The following is a 23,089-nucleotide window of genomic DNA, read 5'->3' as shown; positions in this document are numbered from 1 at the left end:
GGTTGAGTGCTTTATGTATAATTGCTACTTTAGTTTACTTTCTTTACGTTTTAGTAATACCATTAGCTATAAATTATACTAACATAAAACCGTGACAGGCCATAACTGGAGTGTTAATTTGGTTCAGAGATTCAGGATGGTAGAGAATATATACCTAGATAAGAAAAATCAGTCTTCAATATTGCCGGGTTACTGCTAATATTATGTAGTAAACCATAAGTAAACATCAAAGTTCGTATTTTTATTGCATTAAAAAAAACAAAAATTGAATTTCCGTTTTGCGTGCATACTAACAAAGACATGAAGATCTGGATCGATCTATATGGACAAAATTGTGGCTTTCGTAGTAAATCTAATTATTATGATCACATTTTTAAATAAAGGTAAATTTAGACAAAAATACTTTATACCGACTTATTGAGCGTTATTAGATTTGATATATAGTTTGGCTCTAATCTCTATAGCCTTAAAGCTTCCGATCACCGTATAAGCCATAATAAGGTGTATACAGAAAAAAAATTACTAGATCTAGATGATAATAGAGCAGGGCTGGCGAACCTATGACACGCGTGCCCAAGGTGGCACGCGAAACGATATTGTGTGACACGCGACGACGATGATATTAAGAAATTTGTTTTTTTGGAAAAATCACAGATATCTCAAATTACCATAATTAATGACGTTCGATTATTTCCGAGATCTGTAAATAATATGGAATAAGCTCTAGTGGATCATATTCCATATAATTTTTTCATATGACTGTGTTTCATTTGGGGAGCATAGAGCATAAAAATTTTTTTTCAAGACAAATCTCGTATTTGAACGAGGTCTCCTTAACTTCCGCCATTTGGTTGATACTGAAAACGTGTCGGTCTTAAATCGATTGCTAGCGTTGTCATCAATAAATTTTTATCAGAATAATTATCATAACATGTCATTCTCAAAAATAAAAAAAAGGCCTAATGTGCCATATGTTTGGAAAGTGTTGTTTGTCGGACATCATCAGTAAAACGTCATTATGAGTCCAATCACAGCTGGATTTTAGGCAAAATCGAGGATGAGCAAAAAGAACATATTTCGCGTAAGTTAAAAAAAGCGATTTCACAATCCAGTTCTTTTGTAAACTTTGTTAAAAGTTCTTCTAACTTAGTGGCTGCAAGTTTTAAAGTTTTAAAAAATTATAGCTAAGCATCGAAAACCTTTAAGTGACGGTGATTATATCAAAGAAGAAATGTTAGAATGTGCGTCTTATTTGTTTGAAGACTTTCAAAACAAGGATAAAGTCATTCAGAGAATAAAGGATTTGCCAATAAGCCGAAACACAATTAAAGCGAGAGTTAAGAAATTGCACGTTAATATTCAAGAACAAGTAAAGAAGGAAATTATTGCATGTCAAGGCTATTCTATTTGCCTTGATGAAAGTACTGATGTGATATCGTCCGCTAGACTGGCCATCATTGTCAAATATAGCAAAGGAAATGAAATACACGAAGAACTAACACAATTAGCAACTTTATCAACGACAACAACAGGTGCAGATATATGTCAAACTGTTGTGACTGAACTCAGAAATGCAGGTGTAGGTCTCAAAAAATAGTTTCTGTTACAACTGATGGTACTCCAAGTATGACTGGAAAAGAAGCAAGTTTCGTTACTTTGTTTACAGGACATGTTGGACACCCACTAATAACTTTTCACTGCATTGTGCACTAACAAATCCTATGTTCAAATAACGGCTTAAAGGAACTTAAAGGAAGACATTATGAAATGTGTAACGAAAACCGTAAACTTCATTACTGGTTTGAATAAGAGAAAATTTGAACAGCTGCTAAGTGAAGTTCAGTCCAGTTACTCTGGTTTATTAATGTACAACAACGTACGTTGACTAAGCCGAGGTCACGTTCTGGAACGGTTTGTGGAATGCCTTTATGAAATTCGAATCTTTAGGGATGATAACAAACAAAATTGCTCAGAATTGACAAATGTTGACTGGCTTATCAGACTAATGTTTTTTTTTACCGATTTTTCATCCCATTGAAATGAACTTAATACGAAGTTGCAAGGTTTCGGAAAATCTGTCGATCAGGCATTTGACATCTTGACAGCATTTGAAAAAAAGTTAAAGATTTACAAACGTGATATAGAGAAGGAAAAATAAAATATTTTAACAAACTGAAGAAATTTTATGATGATTTAAAAGTTCATGATACTACCGGCAAAGATTATCAGAAAAGATTAGTTTTAGAGATAATTGACACAACTGCTGAACAATTTCCACTGCGTTTTGAACTATTTCGAAAATTCGAGTACACCTCTTAATGTATAAAATATCCAAATACAGTAGATTTTGAAACTCTGGATTTGACCATGTTTTCTTGGATGGGATTACACGACATTGAAATGCAACTTGTTGAATTTCAGTCCAGCGCAACTTGGAGACAAAAAATTATTGACTTACGAATACGACTTGAATTAATTGAACGTGAACGGTTAAAAAGATCATTAGAACCTCAGATATTAGCAGAAAATGTGATTCTTCAAGTTTGGAATAACCTGCCTAAAACTTTTCAATTCTCTGATAAAAGTAGCAACATCCATTCTGTCAATTTTCTCGTCTACCTACTAATGCGAATGTTTATGTTCTACAATGAATTATATTAAATCAGATGCCTGGTGAACTAAGTGCGGCGTGTGTAACTTTGAAGAATACACGATATACACCAGATATCAAACTGTTATCGTCTACCACACAACAGTAGAAGTCGCACTGATTGGCCTGCCCTAAAACTTCAAATCTGTAGGTCAGGATAATAAAATTGAATTAACACGTAATATTGTTAATTAGCTTTTTTTATACATGCCTTACTGGCTGTAGCACTCCTTATATATAGCGGCGTCACTAGTAGATCTACTGGGTACGCAACAATCTTTATTGTTTTTAAATTGAAATTAATTGGCACTCGGACTGAAAAGGTTCGCCAGCCCTGTTTTAGAGCTTATGATAATTATAATGATATTAGATGATAGACCTAACCTAAGTCCTAATTTCAGTTTTAGAGTCCTCCATTTTATTCTCCCGCTTCTTTCCTCTTTCTATCTCTATTTAGATAACATCTTTTTCATCATTTCCTACACATTCTAGCAAAGAATAGAGAGATAAATGATAGTTAGTCAATCTTTATAGCCTATAAGATCTAGAGTGTATACGAGAAAAAAGGTTGACTGAGGTACTTCATGGTGACAAACAGACCTTTTTGACCTATATATTTTGTCACAACTTAGGTGGAGTTCTTTCAAAAAAAAGATTCGCGTTTTTTTGTTTTTTTAAGTCTTAATACCTGGTCTTGCGGTTTGCGCGCTGGACTTTCGTTCGGACTTATTGATGGTGTTGGGTTCAAACCCTGCCCGCTCCTATCCGCAATCTTCCTACTGGAGATTTGGACTAGGAAGTAAATTATCTTTAACTCTGAAGGAACATCCAAAACATTTTACAAATAATGCCCCACTATGCGGAGACCACAACCGTAAAATGCATTTCGTACATAGGCCTGGGTAGGCCCTGCATATATAATTTTGTAAATCTTAAAAAATCATGATCAAATTTTAAATTTATGATTTATTTAAGTAGCAAAGCTTTGTATAATTGTATTCAGTGTAAAAAAAAAAGTGTTTAAATTACAGAAAAATCTTATTTTTATGACTTTCATTTATTTACTTTACTATTGCATGTTTATTCTATTCATGTCACATACTTATGTTACAATTTGAGATGTATGGCTAAGCATGGAAACGTACAGTCCTTGATGCAGTGAACTATAGTGGTTAAAGAATAATGTTGCGACAGTATTTGCAATCAAGTCAACGTCTGTACGAATGTCTGTCTAATGTCTGTCTACTAATGTCTGTCTAATATAATAAGTTCAGGAATTCTCGAGACAGTCATTGCAAAATCACAACGAATGTCATCTTCATCATCAAGTCTACTTCTGAAGTAACAAAAAATGAAAAAAAAATTACAAAGAGAGTTCGTGTTATCACACAAACTCAGACGGTCCCCATAAAATTCACTAATGTTTTGACCGTTTAAAGAAATTTGGCGTTATTTTCACAAACAGTGCAACGCGTCGTCTTTAATAAGACTCTTCTAACTCTTCTGGAATAAGCAGACTAGCGTTAAGTGATCACGTAAGATCAGCATGGAAACCTCTCGAAACAGTATGAGCTTATTACCTACTTTAATCGATATTTTCTCAAATATAAAATCCCAATGTTAATTCATTTATTCAATTGTTTATTGCACATTTTACAATAATACTTAATTAAAATTATAAACAGACTCAACATTACATGAACTGGTTTCTTTTGTTATACTTTAAATGGAATAACGTTGTGCTGTATCATTTACACTTGACCTATCAGAATTACTTTACGAGCCTTGCGTGTAGCAAAGTCATAGAGTATATCATGATAATTCTGTTTCCTACTTTGATTACGCTCAATAGCAAGAATTACCAAATATTTCAATCTATCTTTGAGATTGTTGACCTTAAGTATTTCTTCCTTAGTTTAAGGCGCGAGAAGCTTCTTCCACCAGATTACCCAATTATGTTTAATGCATAATGCCGTTTTTATTATCGCGCGTAGGATCCATATTAAATGACACCCCAAAAAAAACAATTTTTGTCTATATATTCCGTATATTTTAAGGACTTGTTCGTATCTTTAGCATTTTATTTTATAATGATTCATTAATACCATTGCGACCTTAAATGCATTTTTATAGCAATCTATTAATGAAGCTTGATGTAATAATGAAGAAGTTTGTGAACTTTGTAATAAGTCCTACTTCCCCTGAAGTTTTTCATTCAAAAGTGGTGTAATTTTTTTTATTACCAATACATAGTTCACTACTTGTTTTTTTTTTTTAATTCGCTCTTATGTTGTCAGGTAAAAGAAATAATTGTACAATGTTTCAGTTTGATCTGAGATTGGATGTCAGAGAAATAACGTGTATACGCTTTTGACAAGACAGACACACAAACAGACAGATGGGCAGACAGAATTAAAAAAAAACAACAAAAAGCAAAATTTTCGATGGTCTTAGGCCACCCCTCGCAAATGGTCATTCCACCCCTGATGGGGTCATGACCAATAATATGAGACATCGGCGTAGCCAGGATTTTTTTTCGGGGGGGGGGGGGTTGGGGGGAGGGGATTTTTTCTCTCCCCCCCCCGCCCCCCCACCCCCCCCGCGAATTTTTTTTATATGTATTTATGTGTGTGTGTGTGTACATAATCTTTATTGCATTCTGACCCTTCATTCTTTCGGAAGACGTTTATTGTGCCCTAGAATAGGTTCTTCCATGAGTTAGCGGAAAAATTGTAGATTCCCCGCCAACACGAGCAAGGAGGTCTGGGGGAGCGCTAGGAGCACTATTTCTGATATTGAAAGCCAACAAAATGCATATTCTGAGGTATCTACAGTGCATTTTTCTGCTATTAAAAAGTTTTATTTCCAAAACCTAATGTGCTATTCCTACTGACTTAGACCCTCCAGCACCGTTAGGCGCATTTGCCATCAAGCTGTTTCCATAAAATTGTAGATTCCCTGCCATTACTATCAATGAGGTCAGGGGAGCGCTAGCGCAGGGCGAAGCCCCGTCGCCAAGCACTATTTCTGGTATTGAAAGCCAACAAAATGCATATTCTGAGGTATCTACAGTGCATTTTCCTGCTATTAAAAAGTTTTATTTTAAAAACCTAATGAGCTATTCTTACTGACTTAGACCATACCGCGCCGTTTGGAGCATTTGACGTCAAGCTGTTTCCATAAAAATCTGTCACTGGTAATGTCTGAAGCCTCTTCCCACCTGCCATGAGGACCTCAATGAATGAGTGGCGTCAAGTTGTACTAGGATATCATTGCAACTCTTCTTATGCGTAATTCATTTTGTCGGAGAACATGTCCCGCAAACCTCATGCTCGCTCTCTCAAAATCATCTGTTGGGGGTTTTCCACCTCAAAACGCTCTGTAGGGGGATCTTAAACTCACAACCATCTGGAGGGGTTTTAAAGTTTAAACAAACGCCATCTGTAGAAGAGGGGTTTAGAGTCAAAACCCCCGATTGGATTGTGTGTAATTTGCTTTTTTTTTATATTGAAGAGGTATTTTTAGCATTAAACCCCTCTGAATGGGGGTTTAAACTCAAAACCCCTTTTGACAACACTCATTACAATTTGAGTGCGTAATTTGCTTTTTTTTCTTACACTGAAGATGTATTTTTTAGTCTCAAACCCCCCTAGCGAGGGGTTTAAACTCAAAACCCCTTTGGCTGCGTTCATAGATTTTAGTGTGAGTAATTTGCTTTTATTTATATTGAAGAGGTACTTTTTAGCTTCAAACTCCTCTGGAGGGGAGTTTAAACTCAAAACCCCTTTGACTGCACTCAAAACATTTTGAGTGTATAATTTGCTTTGTTTTTATTATTAAAGAAAAGAGGTATTTTTTACCTTCAAACCCCGCTGAAGTGGGGGTTTAAACTAAAAACTAAGTCAAAATCCATTTAGCTACGCTCATAACATTTTGAGTGTGTAATTAACTTTTTTTTATATTGAAGATGGGGTTTATCGTAAATTTTGGAGGGGGGTTTAAAATCAAAATCTCCCTTAACTGTGCTCTTGGAATTAGTGGGGGGAGGGGGGGTTAACTGCAAAAACCCCAAGTAGAGGGTTTAAAACTCAAAACCCCTAGTAGGGGGTTTTAAACTCAAAACCCCTGCTAGGGGTTTTTAAACTCGAACCCCCCTCCCTGGTAAGGGGTTTTAAAACTCAAAACCCCATTGGTTGTGCTGGGGCAATTGATGGTTTAGTATTAAAATCTCACCTAAAATAAACAAAATCAAAGCAAAAAATCATTCACTAAATTCCGTTCCCCCCCCCCTTGGGGGGGATTTCTTTTCGGGGGGGGGGGGTTTGGCTACGCCCATGATATGAGAACCCTGTCAGGGCATGTTTTCTTTTCTTACATGTAATGATATGGTACGGAAACGCTCGTAGCTCTATTCAAGCTGTTTTAATAATTGGTTAATATGTCTATTTCTAGTGAAGTAAAATAGTTTTTCTTTAAATTTCAGAATGGTGTACAATTGAAGTCTCTGCAGGTAAATATAATGTATCTAATATGCCAGATAAATAACTATTATCTAAGTACATAATTGTAATTGATAAATAAATAACTAAATAATTAATAATCACTCTGCACCAATGAAGCAATAATATAAATAATTTCTCGTATTTCTCGCTTTTTTGTCTTTCTCTCTGTTTTTTGTCTTTACTTTTCTCTTTATAAATTCTTTTTCTAATCCCTCATTTCTTTTTTTTTGCTCTTTTTCTATCATGTATTCTTGGCCCTCTTTTTCCGTCTCTCAATCTCTTAATCTCTCTTTCACTAACCTTCTCTCTTTCTTTTGTTTTTCTAAATTGCTCTTTCTTACTCTTTTTCTCGATCTTTTTCTCTCATTTAAACTCATCCCAGTATTCTAATCAATATATCTACTTTTCCTCCCTCTCTCTCTCTCTCTCTTTCTCTCTCTCTCTGTCTTTATTTTATGTTTCTGTTATTTTTTTTTATATATCTTATATTATAAAGTAGAGAAAGTAAGGCGTATGTATGTATGTATGTATGTATGTACGTATGTGTGTATGTATGTATGTATGTGTGACGAGATGTTTAATTAGTTAATAATTGGCTTGCTTGTTTAAGTCTAGGGGAAATTTTATTAATTTATCCCACTCACATAGACAAGATTTTGTACAGGCACATCGCAACTAACAGTAAGAACAGACCAATATTAAAAGTTTATTAATAAAAATAATTTAATAAATGAAATTTTACAAAAGATAAATTGTTGTGATTGTTGTGAACTCCTAGCCTATGACTTTGACATGGATACATTACATATGCAATACTTCAAGAACACCAGGGATGCATTAGAAATAAGAATATTTAATAAAGAAATAGGAATAAATTATAACTGTAGATAACGCCAACAAAAGCTGAATTCTTAAATATCCATTAACTATCAGAACTGCCTTATAATGGCTCCTACTATGCTATCACAAAACTCCGGTCCCCTGTCAACAATAACAAAACTTCAAGCGCTGTCACTCTGTCCCAACCAATGGACCAATGAAATAAATAGTAAAATAATAAATAAACATAGAATTCTTTAAGTCTTACAACCAAGGTTCTATGACGTAACGTTTACATATTATATACAAAACATAATCACCACATAAATGATCAAAAAAATTATAATCGAGAAATGAAATGAAGATGCTAATATCTAACATAACTGTTCATCATGGATTGCTAATTATTGAGTGATTGGAGGAGAAGAATGTTCCTATGTCTGGCTACTTATATTCTTAGCTGCTAGCCTGTGGGTCGTCTTCTGGCGGTCGTAGGACTGGCACTCAGAAGGATGAGTCATCCGGCTCTGCCTTAGGACGTCGGCTCGGGATATTCTCTATGCTGTAGGCAAGCTGGCTCTAGGGTGAGGCCGCTGCCTGTTTAGCTGTAGAGAGAGTTGGTGCTGCAGACTAAGTTGTAATGGGGTGGACCTCTTAGCTGTGGTTTCTAGCTTGTAGAAGGCCGTGCTGACTCACACCAGTTTGGCTTCTGCAGAGAAGGTTGCTCTAAGCAGTCGTCATTAGGCAATAGCTATTGGGTAGTGGACAGATAATACTGGGCAGCATAGGGCACTGTGGACACATGGGAATATTGTATGGCCAAGGACAGTAGGCAATGCCTTCTTGCTGACAGGTATGTAATTGGGGGAGGGGTATCTGTTGTGGTCGGCTTTGCTTACAGCTTTAAGTGGAGATCTGGTAGCTATAGCAATCGGGTGATAAGACAGGCAATTAGGAACCTGCTAAAGGCATTGAGCAGGGATTCCCATATGCCTTGCAATCAATCAGATGTAGGCATTGGTATCAATCCCAATAAGGCATTTAAGACAATTAAGTATAAAATCTTAAAGCATGCATATAACTCAATAACAAAAATAGATACAAGTAGGATAACCACAATAAATGTGTTATCATACAATGTAGGGTGATACTAGTCAATATTCATCCGTTGACGGTGATTATGCCGATAAGTAATCAGTCATAGTAAAATGGGCAATGACAATAGTATATACTAAAGGATAAGATGAAAATTAAATACTAGGGATCGAGATACAATGATAAGGGTTCGATATAAAATTAAACTCATCCAAGGAACTATAAGTTCACAAAGGTGTGAGACATAATAATATGTATGAGGGATATGTATTAGGAATGTGAAATCATTACTTTTCCATGCGCTCTGTAAGTTTAGAGCACTGTGATCTAAGTTCTTAGACAGTACTTAGATTCACGAAAGGTTATTGTTTACATCAGTCACTAAGATACTGGAATGGATGAAACATAACAAATCAAATACAATAACTATGGTTTCAAACGTAGACAACCATAGCGGCATTAGTACTACTATATGAAGATATGGCATCGACATAAAATAGTACAATGTACATACATAATAAAGTCATAATGTAATGACGGGGAACGTGGTTGTGTACTAATGTGTACTCACACATTCCTATAAGATAAAATAAGTATAGTAAACTATTTACACTCACCCGTTTGTCCCTAATGAAACCTCGCTAATAAACTTCCTAACAGAGGAGACTGAATGAATTCTAGCGAGCCTAACTTAGAATGCTTTGGTCTCTCTCTATATATAGATGGGACTTTTTGTTTAACGGGTGGGGAAAAAAGCGAGGTGATTTTCTTACATGTATCTATGTACCGGAGATGTCAGGCGTCAGGTCAGATTTATGGTCAATATTCGTTGCCTACCGTGAGAGTAAGAAAATTAAGTTAATATGTATCTGTCCAGCCCGAGTGCAATGCTATTCTTAGAGCGGTGCGTATCCTGCGGGGGCGGTGGGGGGGGGGGGGGAGGGAGAAATAGGTGTGAAAAGTTATTAGGTCGCTGCGTGTAGCGCTGGTGCCGCGATTATTGTGTGCTGGTCACCTGTCCAGCGGTCAAAAATTAAAAGTTAGCCCTAGAGAGGCTAGTTAATGTTTTACGTTGAGATTCGTCCCGTGAGAAACAGTGCAAGGGGAGATAAATTATATAAGAATTTAGTTATGGGTGGAAAGGAAAATAATTGTTTCAAGTTAAAATTAAAAGTTTCCCACGATTTGCTGGGAAAAACTCAAATGAACTTTTGCATGCAAGTTCGTATCGTCACGGTATGTATGTATGTATGTATGTATGTATGTATGTATGTATGTATGTATGTATGTATGTATGTATGTATGTATGTATGTATGTGTGTATGTATGTATGTATATATGTATGTATGTATGTATGTGCCGAATAGCAATTAAAACCGTTTGGCCAATATAAATGTATGTAAAAAGCTATCACCTAACTACACAGTTATTTCCAAATTATTAAGACATGAGATAGGATCATTGTGTATTTAGAAAGCGAACTGCATAAATAAAAACAACAACAACAACAAAAAATAACAAAATACAATTGGTACACCTATTTGTAATCGAAGAGATTTATTAAATATGGTTTAGATCTATTACAAATTTAATTACATGACTGATCCAAATTGATACACGTGAACTTAATGTAATTTTTTGTTAATTTTTGTTCTTTTTCCTTTTATTTCAGTGATTTATTGCTCCTTTGTGGAGAACTATTATGCGGACGGAAATGCAACGAATATTCCAGGAACATTAAGGGAATGTCAAGACCGATGTATCAGTTTCTCATGGTGTCTAGGTTATGATTATTTTCAACCAAATTGTCGGCTATTTATGAGCTTTGGTATAATCAAGTACAGATGGCCCAGACCAATTTTTGAAAAAAATTGTGAAGGTTAGTGACATACAACATTGTTAATTATACGAGTATTCTTGTTATCATTGTCTAGCTCAGTGTACTAACGTTGCTGTCTCTATGAATAGCTGTAGAGGCTGATTACTTGATGTTAAGTAATACTTTAGTAAGCATTCTCGCGAAATATAACAGTAGACTATACAAAACAATAAAAAAATTGGAGACATAGTACTGGATTCTCAGACAATAGACCAAGTAGAAAATGTTATATACCTTGGGAGTGTTGTCAGTGTATCAGGTGGAACAGATGAAGACATTAACCGCCGTATAAATCTAGCGCGTCAGACATTTACACAGCTAAAAACAACCTGGAAATCTCCTTACATCTCAAACAAGACTAAACTAAGAATCTTTAACTCTAATGTCAAGGCTGTCCTACTGTATGGTTCTGAAACATGGAGAACAACTGAAGCCACAACAAAAAAATCCAGACTTTCATCAACAGATGCCTGAGAAATATCATTAAAATACACTGGTATGACAAAGTAGAAAACAACAAACTGTGGGAGATGCGTGGACAGAAAAATATAGAAGTGCAGATCTTAGAGAGGAAGTGGAGGTGGATTGGTCACACCCTTAGAAACGATACCAGCAACAGAGCTAGGCAGACCTTAGAGTGGAACCCCCAGGGAACAAGAGGCAGTATAAGACCAAAAAGAACATGGCGACGCAGTGTACTTGAAGAAGCAGAGAAGACCGGGAAGAGCTGGGAAACCATAAAAAAAAAACTAGCAAGAGACTGTGGAGAGTGGCGTGTTTTTGTCGAGGCCCTATGTTCCATGAGGAACTCAAAGTAGTGATGATGATGATACAAAACTAGATGACATGTTTGAAGAGAAGCGTGATCGGCGTACTTGGACTGGCTTGGCTACCTATGAATGGGGCTCGAGGTTCAACAACCGACTCGAGCTGCGTTTTGTTTACTAAGCTCCTAAAGGCAGCACGGAAAACCTACTAGCTAGTTTAGAAATCTAGATCATGTCTAGATCTTGATATATTCTATATGCTGTATCTAGTCTATGCCTTTTAAGTAAATAGGTGATTATGATCAGGTTTAATAGGCCTACTAGTGGGTAATAGTGTATTGGAAACCTGTTTAGTTGTGTAAGTTCATTTTTTTCCCTAGTCCGTCTACTCCTATATAGTAATCGAAATTGTAGGTAGGTATTTTGGAGCAGTGTCGTCACTGCGAGGGGAGCCAGGGGGTGCGATCCGCACCGGTCGACACCGTTTTGAATGTGGCAACCAAGCTGGAAAAATAATATCTTAGCAAAAGAAGAAACATGGAAAAAGATAATTAAATCGTAAAATGTATGCCCAATTATGCCTAGACACATCTAGATGGTAGTTTAATTGCAAATAACAAGGCACAACGTTATACCAATTCTGTCTTATAGTAAAAGAAAGGAAACCTGTACATGTGATGTTAAAGTCTTTTTATAATTTTAATTAAATATCATTGTAAAACTTGCAATAACATTTGAATAAATGTCATAAACATTGGGATTTTATTGTATCGGAAGGTTTCCATGCTGATATTAGATGAAAAGTTAACGCTACTCTTTTTATTTCTGATACTTTAGAAGAGTCTTAAGAAGACGACGTGTTGCGTTGTTGTTGTTTTTTTTTTACAGTATTTGAAAAATAACTCCCAATGATTTTTTAAATTACTTAAGACGGTCAAAACAAGACTATGGCTTAAATATGTTTCTGGTCCACTGGTGAATTTGATAAAGTTGTGTTATAACACACATACTTTGTAATCTTGTTTATATTTAAACACTCAAATAAGTGTATTATTCTCTAAATCCTAAAAAAAAAAAAAAACAAGATTACAAAAAGAGTTTGTGTTACACAAACTCAGAGGCGGCCCCCGTCGAAGTTGGATCCCTGTCGGATCTGCATATTTGCAAATAATATTCAAGAGGTGATTTAATTTTGATGGTCAAAAGTAATAATGTTTCAAAGATTCATTTGCCGTAAATTTAAATTTAAATTTAATAAAAAATAGTAGATTAGTTTTAGTATATTAAAACATTGCATTATTGATCAAAACGTTTGGAAATGAAAATCTACACTTTTTTTTTACACTTTAAGTTTAGAAATTGAAATTCTAGATCTTAATCTAGTCTATTTTAGTCTAAACTAGATCTAGAAATTCTAGATCTAGACTCTAAAATAATTTTAATTAGAATATAAATCCAGATCTAGATATACTGTAATAAAAATCTAGATCTAGTTTAAAAAATCTAAATTAGATCTAAATCAAGATATCATTCCTTTTTTAAACGCTAGTCACATAACGAGGCTTAATAAACATTACTATACCGAGTTCTTTTTTCATTTCATTTGAAGAATGAATTCCATATAACGTCAGAGGGAAAAAAACACTACGTCACACGGTCTAGCTAGACTAAAAATCGCCTTCATCATTACGAGCCATTTATCGAGTTTTCATAGACTTTGGTGCACCGAGTGCGTTCTTTTAGCATTTCATTTAAAGAATTCATTCCATATGACGTCAAAGGAAAAAAACAATACTACGTCACACGGCTTAGTTAGACTAAAATATGTTTTCATTAATACGTGCAATTTTTCGAGGGTTAATAGACAATGGTGCACCGAGTGCGTTCTTTTAACATTGCATTTAAAGAGTCCATTCATATGACGTCAAAGAAAAAAAATTCCATTACCTCACAATAGGCTAGTACCGGTACCATAAAAAAATGTCTTTATTTACACGAGATATTTAACGAGGGTTTATAGACATTGGTGCACTGAGTTCTGATAGAATTTATTTAAAGAGGATCAAAGCCGCATTGTTTTTGCGTTTTGTCTGTCAGTCGGTCTGTCCGTCATCTTGATATTAAAAAAAACAACTAAAAGTTATAAAAAATTAATTAACCTTTATTTTACGTTTCAAAACATCGCAATAATTTTTAGGTATGAACGCAATTGAAAATTTATATAATAGATTGTTCGGGATGTTTGTATAAATAGTAAAAGAAAAAGAGAATTTCAGATAAATGTAATACCGTTAATTACATTTTTTGGATGGTCTCGTATAAAAATTATATGTACTACAGCCATGTGGAGAAATTTTCATACCTTACTTTGGTGTTTGGATTCTGTTTTCTTTAAAAATCGGAACATAATATTAACGATAATTAGATTTTTTAATGTTTTAGGTAGAAAGTTTAATGTACTGTAAGAGAGTAGTGAGTTAAAATATTTTTCATAAAAATCAGTAAAAACATTATTTCGTAAATGAGAAGATTATTTGTTTATTAATTAGAAGAGGGAGTTCAAACAATTATTTGGCGTTAGTAGATTTTTAAATAATTTCTAGCGACGATTTGTAAGAAACAAAATCCGGAACTTTCTTTATCGATTACAAAACTTCTATGTTACGTTTCAGCAAGAAAATTAAATGTCTAAAAAGTAATTTTCAGTAATCAATTCTAGTAAATTACTTTTTTTTTTAAGCCCTGAACAACCTATTGTCGATATTTTTTTTTTAAATTTGTTTAAAGATGCAAATACGGAACAATTTGATATTGATAACCAAATTATTGTGACGCATTGTCAAATAATATAAGTGTAATATTAGTAAATTATGCGATTCCAAACAATCATTAGCATAATTCATGTTTTATAAAACAATATCCGGAACATTTTTACACTTAATGAAATATAAGTCAGTAAAGAGATTTTGATTTAGCATTAATATGCTATTTACATAAAAAACGGAACAACATATTATTGATAATGTGTTTTCGCAACGTTTAAGCACGGAAATGGAATGCAATATAAGTTAGAAGAGCAAACAAACATTTGTTTTGGTTGATTAGTTTTGCACAAAAAATCCGAAACAATCAATTTTTAGATACTTAAAACTATTGAGATGTTACGGGAGGAACATTAAAGGATAAATCAGATTTTTAATAGCTTTTAGAGTTCTAGTTTTTTTAATCTAATCGTGACGGACAGACCGACCAACAAACAAAACGCACAAAAATAATCATCTTTTATTCGGATGGGGGCACTAAACAAAAAATAAATAAAATCTGATTTTTTAAAAAAGTTTAAGGAATGTATTTAGCACCTGATCATATTGCGACGTTACGCTACTGCACGAAAATCGCTGCATAAAAAGTCCATTAAAAAAATGTGCGTGATATTTACATACAAAGTGCATTATTAGCCTTTATAAACAAACAGAAATGTTTTCTTTTAATTTTAGCAGCTAGTTGACCAGAAAAAAATATCTTTAACTATTATTTATATTTGTTGTAAACATTTCCTGTACATTTTAAAAATATATTTGACTTAGTGATACTAAAGATGGACTAAACTTGGACGATAATTGTCCATCTTTGTTAGCATATTGTAATATTTTTATATTTTGTTTTAGAATTGGTGTATTTTTATGAAAAAATCGCTTGCATAATTAATTTAATAAATTAAACGGTTTGATTTTAGAAAACCAAAAGTAGCCGTTGCTCCTAAACTTTTGAAGCCGCATTTAATGATAAAATAATATTTTTCATATCTCTTCTAGTTTTCGAGATCTGAGTGTGACAGACGGACATTTTGCACAAACCTAATAGCGGCTTTTTCCCCTTACGGGGGCCACTAAAAAAGAATACAGGACAGGACATTGTTTCTTTAATCATTGTTAATGAAAATCAAATAAAAACAATGAGTAGTTTGATCATTTTCACCTCTTATTCTTACCAGGTGACCATTATTAAATGCATGTTTATATAATAAATTTTATTTTTTAATGTTATTATTACGTAAAATGCGTGTCCAACATGTAGAACAATTTGAAATATGTAAAAACTAAAAATTGAGTTTTTTTTTCCGAAACCATTATTTTTTAGTGTTTCCCCTGCCCTTATCCTAGAAACGAAAAAGTCCTGCACAGAGCATGGTGCCAGAATAACTGTACTATCAGCAGTAGACTCATTGTCTAGACTCTAGTCTAGAGTCTAGACATGTACAACGGAAAGTGCAGGCAGGGCCGGTCCTTCAGAATGCCGGGCCCTATAGGAAACGGATTGCCTAGTCTTGGTAGGGATAAGGATAATAAATGAAAATTACAATTTTGTATTAAAAAATTTATGCGTCTTTGCATTTTATTCATACTTGACTAAGTACAAAATCACTGCCAGATTAACTTTACGAGCCATCTACATAAAATAGTAGTTTTCCAACAAAAAGATTTACTATCGACTAGCAAAATATCGTTTTTTCTAGAGGTCGAGATAGATTTAAATCTATATTTATATGCCAATCACTATTTAAGTAAATTAAGTATTTGAGCTTCTTGTTTTGGTTAAAATTCGCCTTATTATTATTTTTTTATTAAATGAAAGCTGACAATGCCGTTTTTTTTATCGCGATTAGGATTAAAATTTTCTATATTGAAGGACATCCCGAAAAGAAATTTTTGTTTGTTTTTAAGGAGATTTGCGTTAGTTTTCAGTAGATTTTAATAATTTTAGGAGATTTTCATGACTTTTTCGTACTTTTTGCAATTTTGGGAGAATTCCAGAAATCCTTTATTATAAGTTAAAATGGTTTAATTTAATAATTTACACATAGAATTCTTGCGGTGCCTATAAAAAATGCAGGGCCACATGCGGCCGCATAGGTTGCAGTGACCTAAGACTGGCCCTGGGTGCAGGTTCAGCTAGATATGAGAGAGAGAAAACAGCCAAGGAAAATCTAGTCCAGAGATACTCTATTGTATGTAAGAGTGACATATAGTCGTTGTAGTGCCAGACTATCCGGGGCCATGCTTCTCTGCTTCATCATGGCGCTCGGGTGTAGATGAATCGATTAGGCCAATAGAGTAGAAAACAAGAACCCCCGTCGGGGGTACCTAAGGACCAAGTTCATTGCACTGGCGGGGAAAGAAGAAAACCCAACAAAGATGTAACTATAAATACACCATTCCTCAAGGGGAAGTGTTTTTTTTTATGGTTGACACCTTCACGGCTGATGTGGTACAGAGCAGAAAAATTGGGGAGTTCCCCTTGTGTGCTCGACCTTTGACTTCGCTTCTAACAAGAGCGTCTTGAGATAGTAGCCTTCGGTAATAGGGATGTAATAATTGACACCAGCTTGGATCTTTCCCAGAGAGAGGTATGATCAGTCAGGAAGATGTAGGCTGTCTTCTATAGTCCTGTAGTTCCAGGTGTCTTAGTCTCATCTCTTATGACTATTATGAAAATAACAAGTGTCAAACTATAAAGTAACTAATCTGTATATATAATTTTCAACTTCGCCAAACCATGAGAGACACCAGGCAAGCACGTTGACTCTCTAACCCTTGATGCAACGATAACTCTTTTATTTTAGCATGTCGGACTAGAGTTACGTGGCGCAGAAAAAAAAAGTGTGTTGGTGGAGAGTAATCTTCTCTGTATATACGCGGGTCAACTAGTAAATAACTCAGCATAGAAAACTGAAATCCTTTTAATTTATCGTGTACCTGAAGAGGTTTTCATTATTTGTGGTATTTCTGTAGATTTTTTTCTACTCTCGACGATAAAACTAATATATATATATTAAGTAAACGTCTTAACATAAAAATAGCTACAAAAATTTTCAGATGTATGCGCAACTGGAAAAGAATACAAGAATAATAATTGCTCTGAATGTAACATTGGTTTCTACAAGGATGAAAACGCAAACAGTAACTGTACGAAGTGTCCTGATCATAAAATAACATTGGGACAAGGCTCCAGCTCTATTACTAATTGTAACATCAGTAAGTTTTGAAGTTTTATTGTATTTTATATTACAGTATTATTGTATTTTATCGCATTAGAAACCGAATCTAAGATGTATCTTATTTTCATTTTTTTCTAAATTTTGAAACCTTGTATTGTGTATGATATATATTGATCTTGGAAAAAAAAGATAAATACGTTCTAATCTATATTGTAAGCGCAAAATACCGATGACTTACTTATATTCATTCATCATTATTTTTGCATGTCCCAAGAGATCTCAGTAACTAAAGAACGGATTCGTATGACACTTCGTACTCATCTAACGTTTTCCTCTAAAGTGCTATCCAAGTCTTGTTTATTAACGGTTGTGACATATTTACATATTTGCAACCTAAACAACGCAATTTGATAAATATCGCAAGCTTTCTATTAGCCTTTATATTTCCTTTATTTTTGTATTTTTCCAAAAGGCAGCATTGTATACAGAAAGCTAATAAACATCACACAAAATCGTATTTTTAAATATTTTATTTTTATTTTTCAATATAATTTAATGTCTATGACTACATATTGCATTTACATTTCAATTTCTTTAGACACGGCATAATTAAAGATCAAATCTAATAGCATCAAACATATAAATAAATATATTTTATGGGTTAAAAAGACTATAATGATTTCGCTCGTGTGCGTGTGTAGATTAAATTATTAAACTGTGAAGCACTGTCTGCTCGTCAACGCCTACACTTAGATGTAGAATTCGCAACCCACACAATTATTAGTTTAAATGTGAGAACTTATTTACAGACCTCTGGGATAATCACGATTGTTTTCGAGGACTTCATTGTACATAACTTGTGTTCTTAATTTGTTTTTTACATTTATCTCTACGTTTACCTTTACCTATCCCTTAGTCTGTTGGACTATTGGGGCACTATGCAAGATTCGTCGACCGTCTTTCTCCATTTCTCTTTGTCTTTTGTCTTGGAACCGCTTTAAATGGCAGGCCCGTCCATTATTTAATGTTGTACTCCATCGCTTTCTCTGTCTACCTCTTTTTTTTTCTGGTACTGTTCCCTGAAGGAAAGTCTTTGCGAGCCCCAGCGATCGTGTAATATGGCCAAAGATTTTTAGCTTGCCTTTTATTTCTCTAGTTAGCAGGTAATCTTATCTTATCTTATTAAGTAACCCTGTCTCAACTATCATGGTTTGTATGCGGTCTTTGAATATGATACCTAGGATCCTTCTGTTACATCTCTATTCCATTGCTAGGATATCTCCTCTCTAGCTCTGCAGTCAACGTCCGAGACTCACAAAAATATAAAATGTGGCCATGACCAGGGAGCGCATCAGTCTAATTTTGGTGCCGTGGGATAAGTCTTTGTCTTTCTTAAATTTAAAGGGTTAAAAAAAAGTGGTGTGGGCGAGAGGGGTATTCAAAGGGGGGTCACACAAACCATTAAAGAGAGAGGAGAGAGAGAAAGAGAGAGTAAAGAGAGAGGAGAGAGAGAGAGAGAGAGGAGAGAGACAGAGGAGAAAGAGAGAGAAGAGGGAGAGGAGAGAGGGGAGAAAGAGAGAGAGAAGAGAGAGAGGAGAGAAATGGAGAGGAGCGAGAGAGAGGAGAGAGAAAGAAGAAAGATTAGAGAGTGAGAGAGAAGAGAGAGAGAGAGGAGCAAGAGAGGAAAGAGAGAGGAGAGAGAGGAGAGAGAGGAGAGAGAAAAAAGAGAGATGGGAGAGAGATGAAAGAGAGGAAGAGGAGCAAAAGAGGATAAGGGAAATGAACGAGAGAGGGGGTAGAGAAGAGAAAAGAGAGAAAGAGGAGAAGAAGAGAGAGAGGAAAGAAAGAAAGAGGAGAGAGAGGAGACAGAGAGGTAAAAGAGAAGAGAGAGAGAGGTTAGAGAGAGGAGAGAGAGAGTGGAGAGGGAGAGGAGCGAGAGAGGATAGAGAGAGAGGAGAGAGAGAGGAGAGAGATGAGAAAAAGAGAGGAGAGAGGAGAGAGAGGAGAGAGATGAGAGATATGAGAGAGAGAGGAAAGAGAGGAGAGAGGAGAGAGGGGAGTGAGAGAGAGGAGAGAGATGAGAGATATGAGAGAGAGGAGAGAGAGGAGAGAGGAGAGAGAGAGGAGAGACAGAGGAGGGAAGGTGAGAGATAAGAGATATTAGAGAGAGGAGAGAGGAGAGAGAGGAGAGAGAGAGGAGAGAGAGGAGAGAGAGAGGAGAGAGAGGAGAGGAGAGAGAGGAGAGAGATGAGAGATATGAGAGAGAGAGACATCCGTTTAACCACTTACCCACCTCTACCCCATTTAGACCAGCAGGTTAGTTTTAAGCATTTCTGTTTCCTTTGACCTTATCAAGGTCTGCTTGAGGATTACCTTTACCTTCTTTAAACTGATATCTCATCAATACGCGAAAGGATACTTCGTCTCGGAAGTCCTCATTATTTTCATGTACGTGAAATGTCCCTTTAGAATAAAGCTACTCATAAATAGATGGTATATGAATTATTAAACAAATAAACATTCTCAATGTGATAAAGAATGCAAAATAGAAAAAAAAACATATTTAGTCCATTTTTTTTATGTAGCATAAATACATTTTTATGTTAACTGTATCTTTATAACTTTCATAGCATGATTTTTAATTGTAAAAGATTTTTTAAATAAAAAAGTGATTAGTTATAAATTAAAATGGCAAGAAAAAAAAAACACGAGGGAAAAATATTGCTGCATGTTTGTGTAAATAGAAAAGGAATTTATAAAATAATTTGCTTATTAAATGTATATCTTGTGTGTCTCCATTTATTATGCTCTGTGTTAAATGTTTTGGTTTAACTCATAATAGAAAAATAATTAACATGTGTAAAATATTTAAAGATAAACGTGTGATTTTCAAATAGCCACTCAATTTAAAACTGAATTTCTTACATTTATGTAATAAAAAAACAACACTTTTTATCTTTTTTTGCATTCTGTAAACCAGCACATTGTGAACTAGGATTCTACTCAATGGACAACATTTTCTGCCTTGATTGCCCGATTGGTACCTACAAAAACTTTACTGGAAATCAGCAGTGTTTACATTGTCCAAATTATAGAACTACAACAGAAAATGGTAGCACTGACATTACCAATTGCTCATTTGGTACGATTTTGTTTTATTAGTTGTACAAAGCTTGTATCAACTCACTCTGTCTGTCTGTCTTTCTGGTAAAAAGATTGTACACGTTATTTCTCCCACACCCAATCTCGAATCTAGCTGAAATTTTGCAGAAGTATTTCTTTAACTTGAAACACACAAATCAATTTTTAAAAAAGTTAACCAATCAATTACTTAAATGTTTGTATTTATTTTTGTTTTGTTTTGTATTTCGAACAAGGGAAAGATATTTTCCTTACTTGATATAATTTGAATTAGTCCTGTTTATTGTTTGTAGATAAAAAATGAAAGTAACTATATATAACTTTAAAACCAATTTTTATAAGCATTCTCAAAAGTACAGGGGTAACCGTTTTGGCTTAAGAAGGCTAAAGAGCCCTCAGCCCTCGAGTTGTAATTCAGGTTGCTCACTTAAAAAAATGTATCAATACTTTTAAAAAGAAAAATAATAACCCAGATAACCCCTTCTTTCTTCCACTACCAATTTCGAATTTGTGCAGACAAAGGATAGGTTCATAGCGATTTGAAAATAAAATAAAATTGTGTAAGACAAAGCAAATAGCTAAAAATATAATAATAGCACAGTTTTATTAATGCTAGTCTAGAACTCTAGATCTATTACAAATATAATTAAATGACTGAGCCAAACCAATAAATAGATGAAGCTACAACGACACAAAATATAAACTTGTTTTTTTTTTAAGTTTGAAATGTATACATACCTATATCAAAAATATTTTTAAAAATTAATACGTTTCTTATGTTAAAACAATAAAGTAAACCAGACCATTCTTTTAGATATTTTAGTTCTCATTAAAAACTAAAGATTAAAAAAAGTCAGAATGGGGATTAAACCCATAACAATAGCGTTTTAAACGCGAAGCACTAGTACATTTCTTTAACAGGTATTAATATGAATTTGGCTTGAAATATTTTTTTACTTGATGGTTCGAACTCTCTACAGGCAATTTGAAGCTTATGTGTAATTTTTTCCTTCCATGAAAAAGATAAAAAAGAATGGTAGGATTCTTAAAAAATAAACAATAAAAACAATAATTTTTTTTTTAAGACACTACCTCCATTCTAAAACTGAAAAGCTATATTCAAAACTAATTTTTTAAAATAATAGCTCAAATTGGGTATCGAACGCGTGACGTTTACACCATCAGCTTCTTGATCGAATGATTTTACCGTTTAAGCCAGCGGGCATAATATAAGCTAAGATGGTATATAAAACCAATTGTTAATGGTACCATTATAACTCGTACAACTTTGAAGATCTAGTCAAGATCTATAATCTAGATTTATGCACACTTTTTGGATTAATTTTAAGTGATTAGTGATTTTGACATTTGTAAAATATTCGAAAAGAAACGTTGAACGTTTCAAAAGCTAGAAATGACAATCGCGTTTTCTAGAAATATTGTAATCAGCAAACTTTTTTTTTTCTTTTTGCTCGATAAAACAGCACACTGTGTACCTGGATTCTATTTAATGAATAACATTTCCTGCATTATTTGCCCCAATGGAACCTATAAAAACTTTACTGGAAATCAGGCATGTTTAAAGTGTCCGAAGAATAGAACTACAACTAACGTAGGTGCTATAGACATCAGTAATTGCTCTTATGGTAAGATCTATTCATTGAGTTACTTAATGGAACAAAAAAAAGCTTAAGTATGTACTAAAAATGTTAATAAAGCAGTTTTTCTTTTAGAAAACTAATGTTTTTGAATGTCTTAACATATATTTGTTTTAGATACTGTCGGGTTCCTATTATTGCTTTTTTTGGCTCATTAGGGGTTACTTAAATAAGAACAATTAATACTCAATATACATAAACTCCAGCTATTCATGAATAACACATACCCTTTAAAATCGAATAAAGCACACAATTGTAACACTCTCAAGAATTAATACAAAACAATAGTCCAGGAAGCGACCGTCCAGCTTTCCTGGACCTGGCACAAGACTTCACTGACTAACACACTCTCTCGCAAGTTCAACGAAGAAGACAAAATCAATCAGTTCATAACACGTGCAAGACTATTCACATTCATAGCATGGGAGTACTTAAACAAAGGGATATAACTATCATACCGAAATATCAAAGTAATATATTCATTCTCACCATACCTCCCCATGACACATACTACTTTGTGTCTATCTAAAACATACTATAAGAGCATAGGCAATGTAATAGTGTACGTTCCTAATAAGTA

General features: G+C 34.2%; 1 protein-coding gene across 4 annotated transcripts in view; it reads left to right on the top strand.

The window, feature by feature from the left end:
* Positions 1–292: 292 nt before the first annotated feature.
* Positions 293–23,089, top strand: part of LOC106060054 (sushi, von Willebrand factor type A, EGF and pentraxin domain-containing protein 1-like) — a 43,741-nt gene continuing 20,944 nt past the window's right edge. For all 4 annotated transcript variants that reach the window (XM_056011288.1, XM_056011289.1, XM_056011287.1 and 1 more), the window contains exons 1-6: positions 293–383; positions 7,134–7,160; positions 10,739–10,945; positions 17,589–17,747; positions 20,691–20,852; positions 22,336–22,497. In XM_056011288.1, coding sequence (XP_055867263.1) covers positions 323–383; positions 7,134–7,160; positions 10,739–10,945; positions 17,589–17,747; positions 20,691–20,852; positions 22,336–22,497 — 778 coding nt within the window. In that variant the 5' untranslated portion in view covers positions 293–322. The remainder of the gene's footprint in view (positions 384–7,133; positions 7,161–10,738; positions 10,946–17,588; positions 17,748–20,690; positions 20,853–22,335; positions 22,498–23,089) is intronic.

This window comes from Biomphalaria glabrata, chromosome 14, assembly GCF_947242115.1.
Source record: "Biomphalaria glabrata chromosome 14, xgBioGlab47.1, whole genome shotgun sequence".
Taxonomy (NCBI): domain Eukaryota; kingdom Metazoa; phylum Mollusca; class Gastropoda; family Planorbidae; genus Biomphalaria; species Biomphalaria glabrata.
This window is presented reverse-complemented; position numbering and strand designations above follow the sequence as displayed.